This window comes from Nerophis ophidion, linkage group LG22 (assembly GCF_033978795.1).
Source record: "Nerophis ophidion isolate RoL-2023_Sa linkage group LG22, RoL_Noph_v1.0, whole genome shotgun sequence".
NCBI classification, from domain to species: domain Eukaryota; kingdom Metazoa; phylum Chordata; class Actinopteri; order Syngnathiformes; family Syngnathidae; genus Nerophis; species Nerophis ophidion.
The window spans coordinates 7,859,169-7,880,566 of record NC_084632.1 but is presented as its reverse complement, the minus strand read 5'-3'; the positions used below and the strand labels follow the sequence as shown (position 1 = coordinate 7,880,566).

Genomic DNA, 21,398 nt, shown 5'->3' with positions numbered 1-21,398 from the left:
GGGGGACACACCAAAATAATATCATACCGTGGCCCTAAAATCCTGATAATATCATACCGTGAGATTTGATCCCTAATGGATAGCATACATCACTAAACAGATGGACAAGGCTTTGAGTTCTTTAAAAGTTTTTCAGGAAATGTTGAACAAGTAACGACATAATATTTCATGGGGTGCTGAAGTTGTGGTTAATTTAACCCCAAAAACATCAGGGGATTTCACCAACATCTTTCTTACAAGTGTCTAAGACAGGGGTCGGGAACCTTTTCGACTGAAAAAAAGGGCCAAGAAGCCAAATATTTTAGAATGTATTTACTTAAGAGCCATATAATGTTTTTTTAACACTGAACACAACTACACGCGTGCATTTTTAAGTAAGACCAACAATTCTAGAGTATAATAGGTCTCTTATTCTGAAGCTAAATGTGGAGGAGCCTGCAGCGAAGCGGGGTGTTGCCAGGATCGGCCTTGAAATCAGCGACAGGTGTGTAGATGGCCCACCTGGCCCTTGTTATCTAATCATCTGTCGCTCTGTTATAAGCAGCAGCCAGGAGGAGAGACGGGGTTGGGGCTGGAGCCAGAGCGCGAGCGTGAACGAAAGAGAAAAAGACAATTGCTGGAAAGCAACTGAGAGACTAATTGAAAAATAAAACAATATTGTAACCCTGAAACAGGCTCTCATGTCAGTGCTTGGTGGTCTGAAGAACACCCAGGAGGGCAAGCCCCACACTAACCAATAATAAATAAATAACTTCTTACCTTTAACAGGTGCGGTAGAAAACGGATGGATGTATTAAAAATGCATGAGAATGTTTTATGTTTTCAACGTTATTTTTAACACTGTGATTACGTGGGACGGCGTGGCGCAGTGGAAGAGTGGCCGTGCGCAACCCGAGGGTCACTGGTTCAAATCCCACCTGGAACCAACCTCGTCACGTCCGTTGTGTCCTGAGCAAGACACTTCACCCTTGCTCCTAATAGGTTCTGGTTAGCGCCTTGCATGGCCGCTCCTTCCATCAGTGTGTGAATGTGTGTGTGAATGGGTAAATGTGGAAGTAGTGTCAAAGCACTTTGAGAACCTTGAAGGTAGAAAAGCGCTATACAAGTACAACCCATTTATTTATCATTTACAAGTGGAATTATTCACTACTTATCGTGTTAAGAAATGTCAGCTCAGATTTATCCGAGAGCCAGATGCAGTCATCAAAAGAGCCACATCTGGCTCGCGAGCCATAGGTTCCCTGCCCCTGGTCTAAGAGGAGCATCAACATTTGCATTGCAAAATGTAGAAAATCTCCAAAGAAAAATAGTAAAAACGAGGCATTTTTTGTGTAGAAATATTTACAAAAAGTTTGGATTCTTGGCGGAGATATCTTTTCTGTCGTCTCCATCTCTCTGGTGTTGTTTAATTCAACCACGAAAACACGGAACTGGCCGCGCTCCTTTAATGAGCTCACGCTCAAGTGGAGGATTGTCGGGAGAATCCATCACTGCAGTAGCGAAAGCAAACAAAACGCAACTGGGGAAGACGCCGGGAAAGAAGGACAAAAAAAGAGTTTTGACAGGTAAGCAAAGGAGATGTACTGTACAAGGACTGCACTTTGAACCCTGCAGCCTATAAGACAAAGCAGTAGGAAATGGATGGGTGGATTTTTCTTCGCTAAAGGCAACAAAAAAAAATCCATCCATCCATTTTCTACCACTTTTCCCCTTTTATTTAAAATAAAAAAATTCAAAAAGCAAAACCACTGCCAGGGTGTTTTATTGTTTGTACTTTGGCGCCCTCTTTTGGAGAAATTCGCTCACTGCAGGTGCTGCAGTGTCCTTCCATTGATCGGTAGTGCCTTTTTCTTTTAAACCAAAGTGCCGTTCAGCCTTCTAGCCCTCCATAGCGTTTCTACTCGTATTCTTCATCCATCACTTCAAGCAATGTTTGTAAATTTTACAACATAACTAAAAACGGTTTATACTTACCAAACTGCCCAATGTGTGATGTCTATAAAAGTGTTTTCATCCATATAATGACGCTAGCAATATTAGCATGAGCTAATATGCGAACACGTTTATGGGTGTCTTTGTTATTGTTATTAACTAACGACGGCATTATTTTTGTATTGTTTCAGTTTCACAAATTCCTGAGTAAATTCACCAAGATGTCACCCAGGACGTCACCGTGGAGTTTTGGAGTCTATTTAGCTGATTGGAGAGCTAGCTTCCGCAGCTAAAGGGTCCATGACAATGACTTCTGTTTTGTTTGATCAGCCGTTTTACTGCCGTGTTACAGACACCATTTGGAAACAATTAAAGGCCTACAGAAAACCACTACTACCGACCACGCAGTCTGATAGTTTATATATCAATGATGAAATATTAACTATGCAACACATGCCAATACGGCCGGTTTAGTTTACTATATTACAATTTTAAATTTCCCGGGAGTTTCTTGTTGAAAACGTCGCGGAATGACGCGTGCGCGTGACTTTATTGGTTGGAGAGGACATATTAGCCAGCACCACTTGCGGCTAAAAGTCGTCTCTTTTCATCGCGCAATTACACAGTATTTTGGACATCTGTGTTGCTGAATCTTTTGCAATTTGTTCAATTAATAATGGAGAAGTCAAAGTAGAAAGATGGAGGTGGGAAGTCACACAAACACACGGTGTTTCCTTGTTTAAAAAACCCAGAGGTGAAGCTTTACTATGGATCAGAGCGGTCGAGCGAACATGGTTCCCGACCACTTGTCAACTGGCAGGTTTCGGTGAGAAAATTGTGGTAAAAAGTCGCCTATTACCGGAGATCAGCGGAGCTTGCGCCGTCCATGCAGCTGCCGTGACTTCCCTCAGAGACTGGCGTCAGCACACCCGTGGACACACCCCTCCGACTGTCAGGTACTATTTAACTCAGTAAAACACTAGCAACACAAGAATTATCCTAGTAAATGTGTCTAAAAACATCTGAATTGCTCCCAATGCAATCGCTTTTTTTATTTTTTAACTTTATTTCTTTTTTAATTTCTTTTCTAGTCCTTCACTATCAATATCCTCATCCACGAATCTTTCGTCATCACTCAAATTAATGGGGAAATTGTCGCTTTCTCGGTCCGAAGAGCTCTTGATGCTGGAGGCTCACATTATAAACAATGTGAGGATGTGAGGAGCCCTCACACCGGTGACGTCATCGTCTGCTACTTCCAGTAAAGGCAGGGCTTTATTAGCCACCAAAAGTTGCGAACTTTATCGTCGATGTTCTCTACTAAATCCTTACAGCAAAAATATGGCAATATCGCAAAATGATCAAATATGACACATAAGAAAATCTCATTTCAGTAGGCCTTTAAAGGTATGTAAATAAACATTTAAAGAATCTTACTGTGTAAATAACTCAAGTCGCAACGTATATATCTGTGGCTTTTATAAGAAAAAAGGAAAAATATTTTTTCTTCTTAAGTTTTGTGGGTGCGGCTTATATCCTGGTGCGATTTATGGCCCGGAAAATACAGTATATTAGATAAGCAGTAGTAGTAACGTGAGAAAATATTTGCAGAAATATTGTCTGGATTGAAAATAAGTTTTGAAACATGCTAAATAAACCTTTAATCTTTAACTTGGGTGGCAACATTTTTTCCCAACGAGCTTAATATTTTAGTAGGTGTGTTTACATGACCCACATTTCTTCCATTTCAAATAGTTAAAAATAAGCGAAACATTGGGGAAAAGGGAGGCAAAAAAAAAATCCTGAATGCGAGGGAAAAACAGACGTATAATGAGGGAAGTTCTATTTGGTCTCCCCGTGACTTACCTGTGTGGAGAATGGCGACTGAAGGAAGGCTATTCCATTCTTTGGGACCTCTATCCGATAGCCGGGTGGTAGGAAGGCATTGAAGCCCAAAACGAGGTCGGGGTGCCCGTGGAAAAGTTGTGACACTCTGTTTATTACACCCGGAGTGTCAATGCTACAAAAAAAAAAAATCAGACAAAATAGAGGATATTGTTAAGCATACCACTAATAAACCGCAGCATACATTAGTCACAAATACATTTGGACAGCCACTTGTTCACCCTCGCTCAACACATCAAAACGCACCTGGTCTGCCAGAGAATAAGAAGACGTAGTAAGTAGTGTTGTCCTGATCCCAATATTTTGGTATGATTTTCCCAGAAAATGCATTTTAATAATTTTTTTTTTAAATGGCGAACACAAAAAAATTCATTGCTTTACCTGAAAATCTTATGATGGATTAAATATATGTTTCTTATGGCAATCAAAAAACTATTTGGGCATTAAATAACTGGACAACTTGTCTTTTAGTATTAAGAAAGCATACGGGTTACTGATTTGGCTGCTAACACATTATGCAGTAACACATTATGTTCTATTATTTTGTATAAAATTATGAGGGACAAGCAGTAGAAAATTGACGACAAGGATTATTAATCTACTTGTTCATTTACTGTTAATATCTGGTTATTTTCTGTTTTAACATGTTCTATCTACACTTCTGTTCAAATGTATTAAACACTTATTCTTCTGTTGTTGGGATACTTTAAATTAGTTTTGAGTGATACCAAAAACCTGGGTAAGGATCCGATACAAAGTAGTTACAGGATCAGACACTGGTCGTACTTAAAGTCCTCATGTGTCCTGGGACATAGTTCATGGGTTTATAAACAAGAACAGAAAAGGCAAAATATTTTGTCACTGCAGTATCGACTATATACGGCTCTTGTACTTGGTATCGGTACAGCCGATGTCTGTATAGATCCACCCTTTTGTTTACATTAAGGAGCGCTAACTTGTTATCCGTGAGCTATTGTATCCTCCTTCGGTGTGTAGTGAAGCATGTTTTGCTATTCCTCGTCCTGCATTGACAATGGTACTTGTAAGAATTGTAGTTAATTTTTTCGCCATGGAGGTGAGGATTAGTAGCTAAAACACTGTGGATGGACGTTAGCCGCTAAGACTCTGCAGTGTATCGCTTCACCTTTATCGTTAGTTACAAGTCAAAGTACGTCCATTCTCACTCTTCCGTCTACAGCTGTTGCTGCTTGTAAGTGCTCCGTGTTTGTGTTGACTCACACGCCCCCCCTGCTTATATTAGCAAAAATGTCACCACGGTGCGACCATTATGTCCGTGGAAAAAAAGTACTGGTATTCTTTAAAGGCATTTTAGTAACTTGTTTAAATCATTAGTATTGGGCTACAGCTTGTATGGCAGTATACATTTAATACCCACTGAAAATTAGTCAACAAATGGTCTAAATAGCTAAACAACCCAAGATAACAGTGTCAAGCGTAATGGTGGCAGCATCATGGTGTGGGGCTGTATGAGTGCTGTGAGCACAGCGAAGCTGTAGTTCATATGAAATTTAACACGTTTTGTGACATTCTAAAGATCTTTTGGGAAAATACGACGTTTTGCAACATTAATAACCAGCCTAAACACACCTTTGAGAAGACAAGTGCCTTGCTGAGGAAGCTGAAGGTGTGGCCAAGAATGAGCACCTGTGGGGTATCCCCAGGCGGAAGGAAGGTGGATGTCCAGTGTCCACACAAACACACATTCTTTACAAAGTCATACAGTACTTGTCTATCCGTTTTGGCCTCTTGTCTACACGCAAAATTAATAACGAGCCTAAACACACCTTTGAGAAGACATGTGCCTTGCTGAGGAAGCTGAAGGTGAGGCCAAGAATGAGCACCTGTTGGGTGGAAGGAAGGTAGATGTCCAGTGTCCACACAAACACACATTCTTTACAAAGTCATACTTGTCAATGCGCTTTCGGCCTCTTGTCCACACACAAACGCATACTTTAGTCCTTACAAGATGCACATTTTTGAAAACGTTGGACAGGTAGAAGGGTTTCAAAACTTTGTCCTCAGCTCATGGTCGGGTTAAACTGAGAGTTATGTCTTGTCTTTGCCTGATAGTCATTTTTGTAGTACAATGGTAAAAAGACACTGGCTTGCTGTCTTTCAACACACTAGAGCAGTGGTTCTCAACCTTTTTTCATTGATGTACCCCCTTGTAAATATTTTTTTAATTCAAGTACCCCTTAATCAGAGCAAAGCATTTATGGTTGGGGAAAAAAGAGATAAAGAAGTAAAATACATGTCATCAGTTTCTGATTTATTAAATTGTATAACAGTGTAAAAATAATTAAAAACATGTTAAAAAATAAACAAGTGAATCAATTATAAATAAAGATTTCTACACATAGAAGTAATCATCAACTTAAAGTGTCCTCTTTGGGGATTGTACCGGTAATAGAGATCCTTCTGGATTCATCAACTTATTTCAAACCATTTCTTCACAATAAAAGAAAACTTTAACACCAATATTAATGGAACATGTCCACAAAAAAATCTAGCTGTCAACACTGAATATTGCATTGTTGCATTTCTTTTCACAGTTTATGAACTTACATTCATATTTTCTTGAAGTATTATTCCAACCATCCATCCATTTTCTACCGCTTATTCCCCTTTTTTCAGGGTTGCGGGGGCGCTGGCGCCTATCTCAGCTACAATCGGGCGGAAGGCGGGTTACACCCTGGACAAGTCGCAGGGCCAACACAGATAGACAGACAACATTCACACTCACATTCACACACTAGGGCCAATTTAGTGTTGCCAATCAACCTATCCCCAGGTGCATGTCTTTGGAGGTGGGAGGAAGCCGGAGTACCCGGAGGGAACCCACGCATTCACGGGGAGAACATGCAAACTCCACACAGAAAGATCCCGAGCCTGGATTTGAACCCAGGACTGCAGGAGCTTCGTATTGTGAGGCAGACGCACTAACCCCTCTTCCACCGTGAAGCCCGAAGTATTATTCAATAAATATATTTATAAAGGATTTTTGAATTGTTGCTATTTTTAAAATATTTTTAAAAAAATCTCACATACCCCTTGGGATACCTTCAAGTACCCCCAGGGGTACGCGTACCCCCATTTGAGAACCACTGCACTAGAGGACGCGTCGCACATTTAAACATAAACACACTGCGACTTTCACTATATATTGACAAAACTAGTCATCAAATTGAGCTTTGAAGGACATTTGCTGAAGGACACACTGTTGGAGAAGATGGACTTCCAGCAGACGGGAGTCATGTGGAAGGAGCTCACTTTAATACATCGCCAGTGCGCCTAATAATCCGGTGTGCCCTCTGCTCAGGAAAATACAGTATTGTTAAAATGTTGGTGACTGTTCTATTCAGTATCCAGTAGGGCTGGGCGACAGATCGATATACTCGCTTTATCGCAGGTTTGTCTCTGAGCGATATAGAAAATGACTATATTGTGATATTGGAGTCTACGTTCTCACACAGTTGCTTTTAGCTGCGGGCATTAAACTGAATGCATTTCTCCCTCTCTTGTGTCTCCTTCTCACAGAGACTGAAAACAAGCGCACCTTCTTACATGTGTCACGCGTGCAACGTCACACGCCCTCCCCGAGCAGAGAGGTAGCGACATGGGTGACATTAGCTGTGATGCTAGCGGTGTGTTGCGAGTGGTAATAAGAGAGAAAGAAAGCGCGAATCTGGTAGAAAATGGAGGAAAAATTAATTCCCAAGAAAAAACAGCAGGCGGTGCATCGTCTGGCGGTGGTTTGGCTTCAAGCGGGAAGATGCTCAACAGTTATCCGGCAGAAGCGTTGCTACAAAAAGTAGTAACACTGCTAATTTGTAACATCATTTGAAAAGTCACCCGCTAGAGAATGAAGAGTGCTTCACACTGTGCATGTCAACATCTCCGTTCGGTGCCACACCCACAAAATGCCAAAGCAACTATTTCCACATCCACACTGTAGGACATATACTATATCTTCCGAGGATGTCGTAGTCGTAATGGTTTGTACAGTCCTTTGAGACATTTGTGATTTAGGGCTATACAAATAAACATTGATTGATTGATTGATTTGCTATGCAGCTCATTTTTATGTGACACTTATTGAAATATCTGGTGACATCATGCACAAAAGTGCACTTTATTTGTGTTTAAACTATTGTAGTGGCGTTCTGTACAAAAAGTGCACTTGAATTTAGTGTTGTTTTGATATGTCAGCTTGGTGACATCATGCACAAAAGTGCACTTTATTTGTGTTTAAACTATTGTAGTGGCGTTCTGCACAAAAAGTGCACTTTATTTAGTGTTGTTTTGATATGTCAGCTTGGTGACATCATGCACAAAAGTGCACTTTATTTGTGTTAAACTATTATAGTGGCGTTCTGTACAAAAAGTGCACTTTTATTTAGTGTTGTTTTGATATGTCAGCTTGGTGATATCATGCAAAAAAGTGCACACATAGCTTGTTTTAAAATGTCTCTGACAATCTTGCACTTTCTGTTTTGGAAATGACATGAATGTTTGTGCCACTGCTTAATAATTGTTTAATAAATAGACTTTTAGTTGTGATTTCCCTCTCTGCATGAAAGTTTAAAAGTAGCATATACAAACCCTGTTTCCATATGTTTTGGGAAAATTGTGTTAAATGTAAATATAAATGGATTACAATTATTTGCAAATTATTTTCAACCCATATTCAGTTGAATATGCTTCACGGTGGCAGAGGGGTTAGTGCGTCTGCCTCACAATACGAAGGTCCTGCAGTCCTGGGTTCAAATCCAGCCTCGGGATCTTTCTGTGTGGAGTTTGCATGTTCTCCCCGTGACTGCGTGGGTTCCCTCCGGGTACTCCGGCTTCCTCCCACTTCCAAAGACATGCACCTGGGGATAGGTTGATTGGCAACACTAAATTGGCCCTAGTGTGTGAATGTGAGTGTGAATGTTGTCTGTCTATCTCTGTTGGCCCTGCGATGAGGTGGCGACTTGTCCAGGGTGTACCCCGCCTTCCGCCCGATTGTAGCTGAGATAGGCGCCAGCGCCCCCCGCGACCCCGAAAGGGAATAAGCGGTAGAAAATGGATGGATGGATGGATGCTACAAAGAAAACATATTTGAAGTTAAAACTGAGAAACATTTATTTTTTCTTCAAATAGTCATTAACTTTAGATTTTGATGCCAGCAACACGTGACAAAGAAGTTGGTAAAGGTGGCAATAAATACTGATAAAGTTGAGAAACGCTCATCAAACACTTATTTGGAACATCCCACAGGTATTCAGGCTAATTGGGAACAGGTGGGTGCCATGATTGGGTATAAAAGCAGCTTCCATGAAATGCTAAGTAATTCACAAACAAGGATGGGGCGAGGGTCACCAATTTGTAAGCAAATTGTCAAACAGTTTTAGAACAACATTTCTCAACGAGCTATTGCAAGGAATTTAGGGATTTTACCATCTACGGTCCGTAAAATCATCAAAAGGTTCAGAGAATATGGAGAAATCACTGCACGTAAGCGATGATATTACGGACCTTTGACGCCCTCAGGCGGTACTGCATCACAAACCCACATAAGTGTGTAAAGAATATCACAACATGGGTTCAGGAACACTTCATAAAACCACTGTCAGTAACTACAGTTGGTTGCTACATCTGTAAGTGCAAGTTAAAACTCTACTATGCAAAGCCAAACCCATTTATCAACAATATCCTGAAACGCTGCCGGCTTTGCTGGGCCCGAGCTCATCTAAAATGGACTGATGCAAAGTGGTAAAGTGTTTTGTGGTCTGACGAGTCCACATTTCAAATTATATTTGGAAACTGTGGACGTGGTGTCCTCCGGAACAAAGAGGAAAATAACCATCCGGATTGTTATAGGCGCAAAGTTCAAAAGCCATGATGGTATGGGGGTGTATTAGTGCCCAAGGCATGGGTAACTTACACATCTGTGAAAGCACCATTAATGCTGAAAGGTCCATACAGGTTTTAGAGCAAAATATGCTGCCATCCAAGCAACATTATCATGGACGCCCCTGCTTATTTCAGCAAAACAATGCCAAGCCACGTGTTACAACAGCGTGGATTTGTAGTAAAAGAGTGCGGGTACTTTCCTGGCCCGCCTGCAGTCAAGACATGTCTCCTATCGAAAATTTGTGGCGCATTATGAAGCGTAAAATACAACAGCGAAGACCCCGGACTGTTGAACGACTGAAGCTCTACATAAAACAAGAATGGGAAAGAATTCCACTTTCAAAGCTTCAACAATTAGTTTCCTCAGTTCCCAAACATTTATTGAGTGTTAAAATAAAATGTGATGTAACACAGTGGTGAACATGCCCTTTCCCAACTACTTTGGCACGTGTTGCAGCCATGAAATTCTAAGTTAATTATTATTTGCAAAAAAAAAATAAAGTTTATGAGTTTGAACATTAAATATCTTGTCTTTGTAGTGCATTCAATTGATTTTGGGTTGAAAGGGATTTGCAAATCATTGTATTCCGTTTATATTTACATCCAACACAATTTACCAACTCATATGGAAACGGGGTTTGTATTAATGCAGTATGAAGAAGAATGTTTTAATGTAGACACATAGAATCATCATACTGCTGTGATTATATGCATCAAGTGTTCATTCAAGGCTAAGACAAAATATCCACATATATATCGTGCATCGCAATATGGCCTAAAAATATCGAGATATTAAGAAAAAGACCATATCGCCCAGCCCTACTATTCAGTATTATTTAACTTTTTTGGGCGAAAAAAAATAAAAGAACTGAATCGATTTCAAATCACTGAATTGTTTTGGAATATAAAATTGAAATTATGATTCGCATCGCGTCATTGTTCAAACCAGTAGTATTGTCTCTTGTGAGGGAATGCTGTCATAAAAAGGGTTGCTTAATTTTTTGGTGGAAGCCCCCTGTAACGTTAAAGGGGAACATTATCACAATTTCAAAAGGGTTAAAAACAATAAAAATCAGTTCCCAGTGGCTTGTTGTATTTTTTGAAGTTTTTTTCAAAATTTTACCGGTCTCGGAATATCCCTAAATAAAGCTTTAAAGTGCCTTATTTTCGGCTCTCTGCGAAGACACTGGCCATCTCCCTGTGACGTCACACATTGCTGCCAATGTAAACAAACAATGGGACTACCACAGCAAGATATAGTGACATTAGCCCGGATTCAAACTCGGATTTCAGCGACTTAAGCGATTCAACAGATTACGCATGTATTGAAACAGATGGTTGGAGTATGAAAATATTGAAGAAGAAACTGAAGCTATTGAGCGAATAGCTATTGACGCTATTCATAGCCATAGCATGGCCAAATAGCTGCGTTAGCATCGCCGGTAAAATGTGCGGACCAAACGATCAGGACTTTCGCATCTTTTGACACTGGAGCAACTTAAAACTGTCGATCGGTAAGTGTTTTTTTCGCATTAAATGTGGGTCGAAAGAAACGTAATATAGTTGCAAATGCATCTACAGGTTATCTATACATCTCTGTGCCATGTCTGCTTTAGCACCGCCGGTAAATAGCATGTTAGCATCGATTAGCGTAGCATGTTAGCATCGATTAGCTGGCAGTCAACATCAACAAAACTCACCTTTGTGATTTTGTTGACTATCGTTGCAAATGCATTTGCAGGTTATCCATACATCTCTGTGCCATGTCTGTCTTAGCATCGCCAGTAAAATGTGGAGACACTCCAGCACATTCAGTGGGGGTCTGGTGGCAGACACTTTGGCATCTTCGGGCCAGTGGTGCAACTTGAATCCCTCCCTGTTAGTGTTGTTACACCCTCCGACAACACACTGTCGAGGCATGATGTCTCCAAGGTTCCAAAAAATAGTCAAAAAAACGGAAAATAACAGAGCTGAGAGCCGGTGTTTGTAATGTGTTGAAAATGAAAATGGTGGGTGTGTTACCTCGGCGACGTCACATTCTGACGTCATCGCTTCCAGCGCGATAAACAGAAAGGCGTTTAATTCGACAAAATTCACCCACTTAGAGTTCGGAAATCGGTTTAAAGAAAATAGATGGTCTTTTTTCTGCACCATCAAGGTATATATTGACGCTTACATAGGTCTGGTGATAATGTTCCCCTTTAAGCGAGGTGCAATCGTCTGTTTTTAGCTCAAGCATCTGCAACACAGTTAGCACATAAAGAAATACCTCTGCGACTTGAACTCCTTCATGATGTCGAGGAACTTGTTGTATATGCCGGGGTCGTTGGCGAAGCGGATCTTGACCTGGTCCAGGTATGACAAGGCATCTTCCACCTGCAAGGGCAAACATGTGGAGCATGAAAAGCCTGCATGCAGAGGATGCTGAATCAGCCGTGGTGTCGTTCAAAAGCACACATTCTCAGCTAACCGCGTCCATTGTCCCCCACTTAATAGCTCTGTCAACAAACGCTCAAGTTAGCAGCTGTGTACCGTTAGTAAATACGTCAACAAATGCGTGGGGATTGAGAGACGCTCACTGCTCTTTTTTGGCCACACATTGGGGATGGGTGAGAGTAATGCAGTGTTCTTCAACCTTTTTTGCATTGAAAAATCCGGAGGAACACCACCAGCAGAAATCACTAAAAAACGAAACTCAGTTGACAAAAAGGCGTTGTTTCAATTTTTGGATATGATTTTAAAGCTTAATCAAACATGCATCACTATAGCTCTTGTCTCAAACTAGGTGTAATGTCACCACCTGTCACATCACACCCTGACTTATTTTCACTTTTTTTGCGGTTTTCCTGTGTGTAGTGTTTTACATCTTGTCTTGCGCTCCTAAATTGGTGGCTTTTTCTCTTTTTTTGGTATTTTCCTGTAGCAGTTTCATGTCTTCCTTTTAGCGATGCCTTCTTTGCTCCACAGTAAGTCTTTGCTGTAGTCCAGCATTCTGTTTTTGTTGACTTTGCAGCCAGTTCAGTTTTAGTTTTGTCCTGCATAACCTTCCCTAAGCTTCAATGCCTTTTGTTAGGGGCACTTACCTTTTGTCTATTTTTTGTTTGAGCATTAGATACCTTTTTGCCTCCACCCTGCCTCCGACATCTACGAAGCAATTATCTACCGGCCACCACCTACTGATATGGAAGAGAATTACAGGGTTGCTCTGCCAAGCTCTAGAGCAGTGTTTTTCAACCTTTTTTGAGCCAAGGCACATTTTTTGCATTGGAAAAACCCAGAGGCACACTACCAGCAGAAATCACTAAAAAACGAAACTCAGTTGTAAGTAAAAAGTCGTCGTCGCAATTGTTGGATATGACTTTAAAGCATAACCATGCATGCATCACTATAGCTCTTGTCTCAAAGTAGGTGTACTGTCACCACCTGTCAAATCACGCACTAACTTATTTTGTATTTTCTGCGTTTTTCCTGTGTTTAGTGTTTTACTTCTTGTCTTGCGCTCCTATTTTTTGGGATATTTTCCTGTAGCAGTTTTATGTCTTCCTTTGAGCGATATTTCCCGTATCTACTTTGTTTTAGCAATCAAGAACATTTCAGTTGTATTTACCCTGTGATGAGGTGGCGACTTGTCCAGGGTGTACACCGCTTCCGCCCGATTGTAGCTGAGATAGGCTCCAGCACCCCCCGTGACCCCAAAGGGAATAACCGGTAGAAAATGGATGGATTATCCTTCTTTGTGGGGACATTGTTGATGGTCATGTACGGATGTACTTTGTGGACGCCGTCTTTGCTCCGCAGTAAGTCTTTGCTGTCGTCCAGCATTGTGGTTTTGTTTACTTTGTAGTTCAGTTTTAGTTTTGTTCCGCATTGCCTTCCCTAAGCTTCAATGCCCTTTCTTAGGGGCACTCACCTTTTGTTTATTTTTTTGTTTGGTGGTGTGCTTCTGGGTTTTTCCAATGCAAAAAATGTGCCTTGGCTCAATAAAGGTTGAAAAACACTGTTCTAGACAACACCGACACTCAACAACACATCATTTGCAGACTACAATTACTGGTTTGCAAAAAAACATGTTTTACCCCAAATAGGTGAAATTAGATCTCCCACGGCACAACAGATCGTATCTCACGGTATACTAGTGTGCCGCGGCCCAGTGGTTGAAAAACACTGCGTTACGTACTTTGACATGTACTTCGGTATCAGGGAGGTGTAGCGGATTTTATAGACTAGGTTCAGTGCAAGTTGTTATACTCTGTCCTCCACCCTGAGCCAGCCCACTTTGGAGAAGTGGGTTGGAGTGAGGTGTGATCTGGGGTGTAGGTCTAAAAGTAACCGGACTAGCTTGTTTTGGGATGTTTGGGGTCTAGATTTGAGGGTTTTGGAGGTGCTGCCGTACCAGGAGGTGCAAGCGTAATGGAAAAAGGGTTGAATGAGAGTTCCCGCTAGAATCTTCAAGTTGCTTTTGTTGACCGCAGAGGAGATACTGGTTTGCAAAAAACATTTTTTACCCCAAATAGGTGAAATTAGATCATCTCCCTCGGCACACCAGATTGTATCTCACGACACTACCGCGGCACAGTGGGTGAAAAACACTGCGTTAAGGAAGTAGTTTGACATGTACTTCGGTATCAGGGAGGTGTAGCGGATTTTATAGACTAGGCTCAGTGCAAGTTGTTTGACTCTGTCCTCCACCCTGAGCCAGCCCACTTTGGAGAAGTGGGTTGGAGTGAGGTGTGATCCGGGGTGGAGGTCTAAAAGTAACCGGACTAGCTTGTTTTGGGATGTTTGGAGTCTAGATTTGAGGGTTTTGGAGGTGCTAGGGTACCAGGAGGTGCAAGCGTAATGGAAAAAGGGTTGAATGAGAGTTGCCGCTAGAATTTTCAAGGTGCTTTAGTTGACGAGAGAGGAGATACTGGTTTGCAAAAAACATTTTTAACGCCAAATAGGTGAAATTAGACCATCTCCCTTGGCACACCAGATCGTATCTCACGACACTGGGTGAAAAACACTGCGTTAAGGAAGTAGTTTGACATGTACTTCAGTATCAGGGAGGTGTAACGGATTTTATAGACTAGGCTCAGTGAAAGTTGTTTTACTCTGTCCTCCAGCCTGAGCCAGCCCACAAGTGGGTTGGAGTGAGGTGTGATCTGGGGTGGAGGTCTAAAAGTAACCGGACTAGCTTGTTTTGGGATGCTTGGAGTCTAGATTTGAGGGTTTTGGAGGTGCTAGGGTACCAAAAAGTGCAAGCGTAATGGAAAAAGGGTTGAATGAGAGTTGCCGCTAGAATTTTCAAGGTGCTTTAGTTGACGAGAGAGGAGATATTGGTTTGCCAAAACATTTATTTAACCCAAATAGGTGAAATTAGATCATCTCTCACGGCACACTAGCGTGCCGCGGCACAGTGGTTGAAAAACACTGGAGTAATTTGTGCACACAAAGCATTGTCACATATCTCTGCAGGGCTAGTTAGCATTAGCCAGTCAACTGACGACAAAAACACGCTTTTTCCCCCTCCACACTGGCTTTCGACGTCGCCCATTTTAACCAGCTTGAAGGGTGTAAAAGAAGCCAAGTTGGAGCCTCTCTCCCTCGGCTGACGTGCACCACTTTGTTCGGGGTGGCTGAGAGAGGGGGAAAAAAGGAGGAACTTCCCACCAGCGAGCTGTTTTTTTTTTTTGTTGTTTTTTTTTTTGAGTTTGCTGTGCGCAATGACACCGTCCCTGGCAAAAATGCACTTTATGCGGTGCTGTCAAGCAGGGGATGACTTTGAATAGGCAGGCCGAGCTCGGGTTAGCTCACACGGCTTTCACTCCTCCAACACAGCCGGTGGAATGAAACAAAATGGTTGAGGGCACTTTTTCCTCCCCCTTTTTTTTTTTTTTTTTTTCCGCCGTTGTGTTCTTACCTTCAGCTTCTGGAAGTGCTGCTGCTGCACTTGCTTCTGGGTTATAACGTAAGGCTTGTCCGGGATTTGGTTGATTTGCTTGGCCGCGCTGTGCGCCTGGATCTTCGCCATCGAGCCACACGAGAGCGGGGCGTGCGGGAGAGAGTTTAGGCTGCGGTGTAGCTCCGGTGCTCGGCTAGCCGACAAAGCGTCCTCTCGGTCGGGGGAGCCAGCCTGCCAGTCGGAGCCCAGCCTGGCTCGTCGCTAACGGAACCGCGGGGAAGTGGACAGCCGGAGGGCGAGACGAGCTGCTGCTGCTGCTGCTTCACTCGACGAGACTTTGGGGGAACATCGTCGAAACGTACGAGTCGAGACGCATCGGAAGAGGGGGGGGACAATGGTTGCCGTTTATCGTGTTTTAAATAACTATCGCCTGTCTCTTTAAATTCGGCGGCGGCGCTGCTTCTCCGCGTCCGGAAGCTTGGAGTCGGATTGAAAAAAAAAAAAAAAAAAAAAAAAAAGGGAGTGAAGATTTGAGGTGCGCATGCGCGACAAGGGGAGGAGCCGAGTTTACAAAATAACCCCAGCAGGGCCGATACTGCCAATATGGTATCACCTTGATACCGAGTACATTCTGTACTGCTGTGGTTCTCAACCCCTGTGAACATTTTTTTTTTAATTCAAGTACCCCCTAATCCAGGGGTCGGGAACCTTTTTGGCTGAAATGTATTTCCGTGAGAGCCAAATCATATTTTTTTTAACACAGAATACAACTAAATGTGTGCATTTTTAAGTAAGACCAACATTTTTAGAGTATAATAAGTATTTTATTCTTTTTAATAACATTGTTATTCTGAAGCTAACCAATAATAAACAAAATGTCATGTCTGTTGATCATGTTTTTGTTTCAATCAATCAATGTTTACTTATATAGCCCTAAATCACTAGTGTCTCAAAGGGCTGCACAAACCACTACGACATCCTTGGTAGGCCCACATAAGGGCAAGCAAAACTCACACCCAGTGGGACGTCGGTGACAATGATGACTATGAGAACCTTGGAGAGGAGGAAAGCAATGGATGTCGAGCGGGTCTAACATGATACTGTGAAAGTTCAATCCATAATGGATCCAACACAGTCGCTAGAGTCCAGTCCAAAGCGGATCCAACACAGCAGCGAGAGTCCCGTTCACAGCGGAGCCAGCAGGAAAACATCCCAAGCGGAGGCGGATCAGCAGCACAGAGATGTCCCCAGCCGATACACGTTTGGCCATGTGCTGTTTGTCCTTTGGACTCTTTAAGTTCCTGTTTTTTTCCACTCCCTTGTCTGGTTTCCTTGGTTACTCATTTTGTCCACCTGTCTCTGGTGGACAAAATGCCAGCTCACCTGCTTCCCGAGCACTAATCAGAGGCAGGATTTAAGCTCGTCTTTGCCAGTCAGTCGCCCTGGCGACAATGTGATCTTTTCCTGCTCTGTGCTGACTTGTTTCATGCCTTGCCATAATTTCGTGCTTCATGCCATGCCAAGTACGTTTTGTTTGATTTATGTTCACAGTCTGTTTATGCGTTAGCTTTGTTCCTTAGCCCAAGTTGTGCCTCCACTGTGAGCGATTTTTGTTTGTCTCTTTTTTTAGTTTAAATTAAATCATGTTTTTACCTAAATGCCATGTCCCGAGTAGTCCGTCTGCCTTCCTGAGGGAAAGACCCTGCAGCAAGCTGCGACCCCCCCCCCCCCATCGTGACATAAAATACTTCTTACCATTAATGCGACTTCTTGAACAGGTGCGGTAGAAAACGGATGGATGGATTTAAATGCATGAGAATGTTTTATATTTTGCACGTTATTTTTAGCACTGTGATTACCAGCGAAATTATTCATAATTATCCCGTTAAGCAATGTCAGCTAAGATTTATCAGAGAGCCAGATGCAGTCATCAAAAGAGCCACATCTGGCTCTAGAGCCATAGGTTCCCTACCCCTGCCCTAATCAGAGCTAAGTATTTTTTGTTGAAAACAAGACATAAAGAAGTAAAATACAGCACTATTTCATCAGTTTCGGATTTATTAAATTGTATAACAGTGCAAAATATTGCTCATTTCTAATGGTCTTTCGTAACTATTGGGAAAAAAAGATAAAAAAATAACTAAAAACTCGTTGAAAAATTATAAATAAAGATTTCTACACATAGAAGTAATCATCAACTTAAAGTGCCCTCTTTGGGGATTGTACAAACCCGGTTTCCATATGAGTTGGGAAATTGTGTTAGATGTAAATATAAACGAAATACAATGATTTGCAAATCCTTTTCAACCCATATTCAGTTGAATGCACTACAAAGACAAGATATTTGATGTACAAACTCATAAACTTTTTTTTTTTTTTGTAAATAATAATTAACTTAAAATTTCATGGCAGCAACACGTGCCAAAGTAGTTGGGAAAGGGCATGTTCACTGGTGTGTTACTCTATTAACGTTTCGGAACTGAGGAAACTAATTGTTGAAGCTTTGAAAGTGGAATTCTTTCCCATTTTTGTTTTATGTAAAGCTTCAGTCGTTCAACAGTCCGGGGTCTCCGCTGTCGTATTTTATGCTTCATAATGCACCACACATTTTCCATGGGAGACAGGTCTAGAGTGCAGGCGGGCCGGGAATGTACCCGCACTCTTTTTTTACAAAGCCACGCTGTTGTTGTGTGTGTGTGTGTGTATATATATATATATATATATATATATATATATATATATATATATATATATATATATATATATATAGACTGGTTGGGCAAACTCCCATGCACCCTCAAGAACCCTGCCGAGAGTATAGAGCTGTTCCACAGTTCCACGACCAGGACGAAAACCACACTGTTCCTCCTGAATCCGAGGTTCGACTATCCGACGTAGCCTCCTCTCCAGTACACCTGAATAAACCTTACCGGGAAGGCTGAGGAGTGTGATCCCACGATAGTTGGAACACACCCTCCGGTCCCCCTTCTTAAAGAGAGGAACCACCACCCCGGTCTGCCAATCCAGAGGTACCGCCCCCGATGTCCACGCGATGCTGCAAAGTCTTGTCAACCAAGACAGCCCCACAGCATCCAGAGCCCTAAGGAACTCCGGGCGGATCTCGTCCACCCCTGGGGCCTTGCCACCAAGGAGCTTTTTAACTACCTCAGCGACCTCAGCCCCAGAAATAGGAGAGTCCACCACGGATTCCCCAGGCACTGCTTCCTCATAGGAAGACGTGTTGGTGGGATTGAGGAGGTCTTCGAAGTATTCCTTCCACCTATCAACAACATCCGCAGTCGAGGTCAGCAGAACACCATCCGCACCATACACGGTGTTGATAGTGCACTGCTTCCCCTTCCTGAGGCGGCGGACGGTGCCCAACCAGTCTACATGTGCTTTGTGGACTTGGAGAAGGCATTCGACCGTGTCCCTCGGGAAGTCCTGTGGGGAGTGCTCATGGGGTATCGGACTGTCTTATTGTGGCGGTCCGTTCCCTGTACGATCAGTGCCAGAGCTTGGTTCGCATTGCCGGCAGTAAGTCGAACACATTTCCAGTGAGGGTTGGACTCCGCCAAGGCTGTCCTTTGTCACCGATTCTGTTCATAACTTTTATGGACAGAATTTCTAGGCGCAGTCAAGGCGTTGAGGGGTTCCGGTTTGGTAACCGCAGGATTAGGTCTCTGCTTTTTGCAGATGATGTGGTCCTGATGGCTTCATCTGACCGGGATCTTCAGCTCTCGCTGGATCGGTTCGCAGCCGAGTGTGAAGCGACCGGAATGAGAATCAGCACCTCCAAGTCCGAGTCCATGGTTCTCGCCCGGAAAAGGGTGGAGTGCCATCTCCGGGTTGGGGAGGAGACCCTGCCCCAAGTGGAGGAGTTCAAGTACCTAGGAGTCTTGTTCACGAGTGAGGGAAGAGTGGATCGTGAGATCGACAGGCGGATCGGTGCGGCGTCTTCAGTAATGCGGACGTTGTACCGATCCGTTGTGGTGAAGAAGGAGCTGAGCCGGAAGGCAAAGCTCTCAATTTACCGGTCGATCTACGTTCCCATCCTCACCTATGGTCATGAGCTTTGGGTCATGACCGAAAGGATAAGATCACGGGTACAAGCGGCCGAAATGAGTTTCCTCCGCCGGGTGGCGGGGCTCTCCCTTAGAGATAGGGTGAGAAGCTCTGCCATCCGGGAGGGACTCAAAGTAAAGCCGCTGCTCCTCCACATCGAGAGGAGCCAGATGAGGTGGTTCGGGCATCTGGTCAGGATGCCACCCGAACGCCTCCCTAGGGAGGTGTTTAGGGCACGTCCAACCGGTAGGAGGCCACGGGGAAGACCCAGGACACGTTGGGAAGACTATGTCTCCCGGCTGGCCTGGGAACGCCTCGGGATCCCCCGGGAAGAGCTAGACGAAGTGGCTGGGGAGAGGGAAGTCTGGGTTTCCCTGCTTAGGCTGTTGCCCCCGCGACCCGACCTCGGATAAGCGGAAGATGATGGATGGATGATGGATGGATATATATATATATATATCTCCATCCATTTTCTACCGCTTGTCGCTCTTGGTGTCGCTGGAGCCTATCTTTAAGTATTAATTGGAACAAAAAAATGTTTGGAAAGTATGATATAACATTTGTTGCAATATTGAATAATATTAAAGTTCAAAATGTATGCAAATTAATGCAGCACATATATTTTTTCCGTCAAAACGGAAGGAACTAAAACATTTAGTAAGAAGAGATAAGGTACTTGATTGAAGGATATTTTTGTTCACGGGCCACATAAAATAATTTGCCTTAAATGTGACACCCTGATGTACACAGTTTGATACATGAAAAGGAGTGAAGAATTGAAGTGCGCATGCGCGACAAGGGGAGGAGCCCAGTTCACAAAATAACCCCAGCAGGGGCGATACTGCCAATATGGTATCGCCTTCATACCGAGTACATTCTGTACTGTACTGTTTTTATTGAGGGCCACATTGCTTGTAACAGCGAATAATAAATGAACTTACCTATGCATTGATTGTATACTTTTATGTAAGATGTAAAAAAACAAGAAAACAATTTAGATTTAAGGGTAAAAAACGCAAAAGCAACTCAGTCACAAGAATTTTGCTAAAAAAATATATCAATCAATCAATGTTTATTTATTCAGCCCTAAATCACCAGTGTCTCAAAGGGCTGCAAAAACCACATCACAAACCACAACGACATCCTCGGTAGAGCCCACATAAGGGCAAGGAAAACTTACCCCAGTGGGACGTCGGTGACAGTGACAATGATGACTATGAGAAACCTTGGAGAGGACCGCATATGTGGGCAACCCCTCCGCCCCTAGGGGACCGAAAGCAATGGATGTCGAGCATGTCTAACATAATACTGTGAAAGTTTCATCTATTGTGGATCCAACACAACCGTGAGAGTCCAGTCCAAAGTGGATCCAACACAGTAGCGAGACTCCCAATATATATATATATACATATATATATATATATATATCTATATATCCATCCATTTTCTACCGCTTGTCGCTCTTGGTGTTGCTGGAGCCTATCTTTAAGTATTAATTGGAACAAAAAAGTTTGGGGAAAGTATGATATAACATTTGTTGCAATATTGGATAATATTAAAGTTTAAAATGTATGCAAATTAATGCAGCACATGTATTTTTTTCCGTCAAAACGGAAGGAACTAAAACATTTAGTAAGAAGAGATAAGGTACTTGATTGAAGGATATTTTTGTTTACGGGCCACATAAAATAATTTG

At 42.6% G+C, this 21,398-nt stretch overlaps 1 protein-coding gene across 4 annotated transcripts in view; it reads right to left on the bottom strand.

The window, feature by feature from the left end:
- Positions 1 to 16,136, bottom strand: part of sin3b (SIN3 transcription regulator family member B) — a 67,335-nt gene extending 51,199 nt beyond the window's left edge. For 2 of the 4 annotated variants that reach the window (XM_061883173.1, XM_061883174.1), the window contains exons 1-4: positions 15,656 to 16,136; positions 12,023 to 12,129; positions 5,643 to 5,699; positions 3,799 to 3,952 (exon numbers count right to left, since the gene is read on the bottom strand). In XM_061883173.1, coding sequence (XP_061739157.1) covers positions 3,799 to 3,952; positions 5,643 to 5,699; positions 12,023 to 12,129; positions 15,656 to 15,766 — 429 coding nt within the window. In that variant the 5' untranslated portion in view covers positions 15,767 to 16,136. Of the gene's footprint in view, positions 1 to 3,798; positions 3,953 to 5,445; positions 5,577 to 5,642; positions 5,700 to 12,022; positions 12,130 to 15,655 lie in introns of those variants that run through there. The other 2 variants (XM_061883175.1, XM_061883176.1) reach the window with 2 other exon arrangements.
- Positions 16,137 to 21,398: the final 5,262 nt, after the last annotated feature.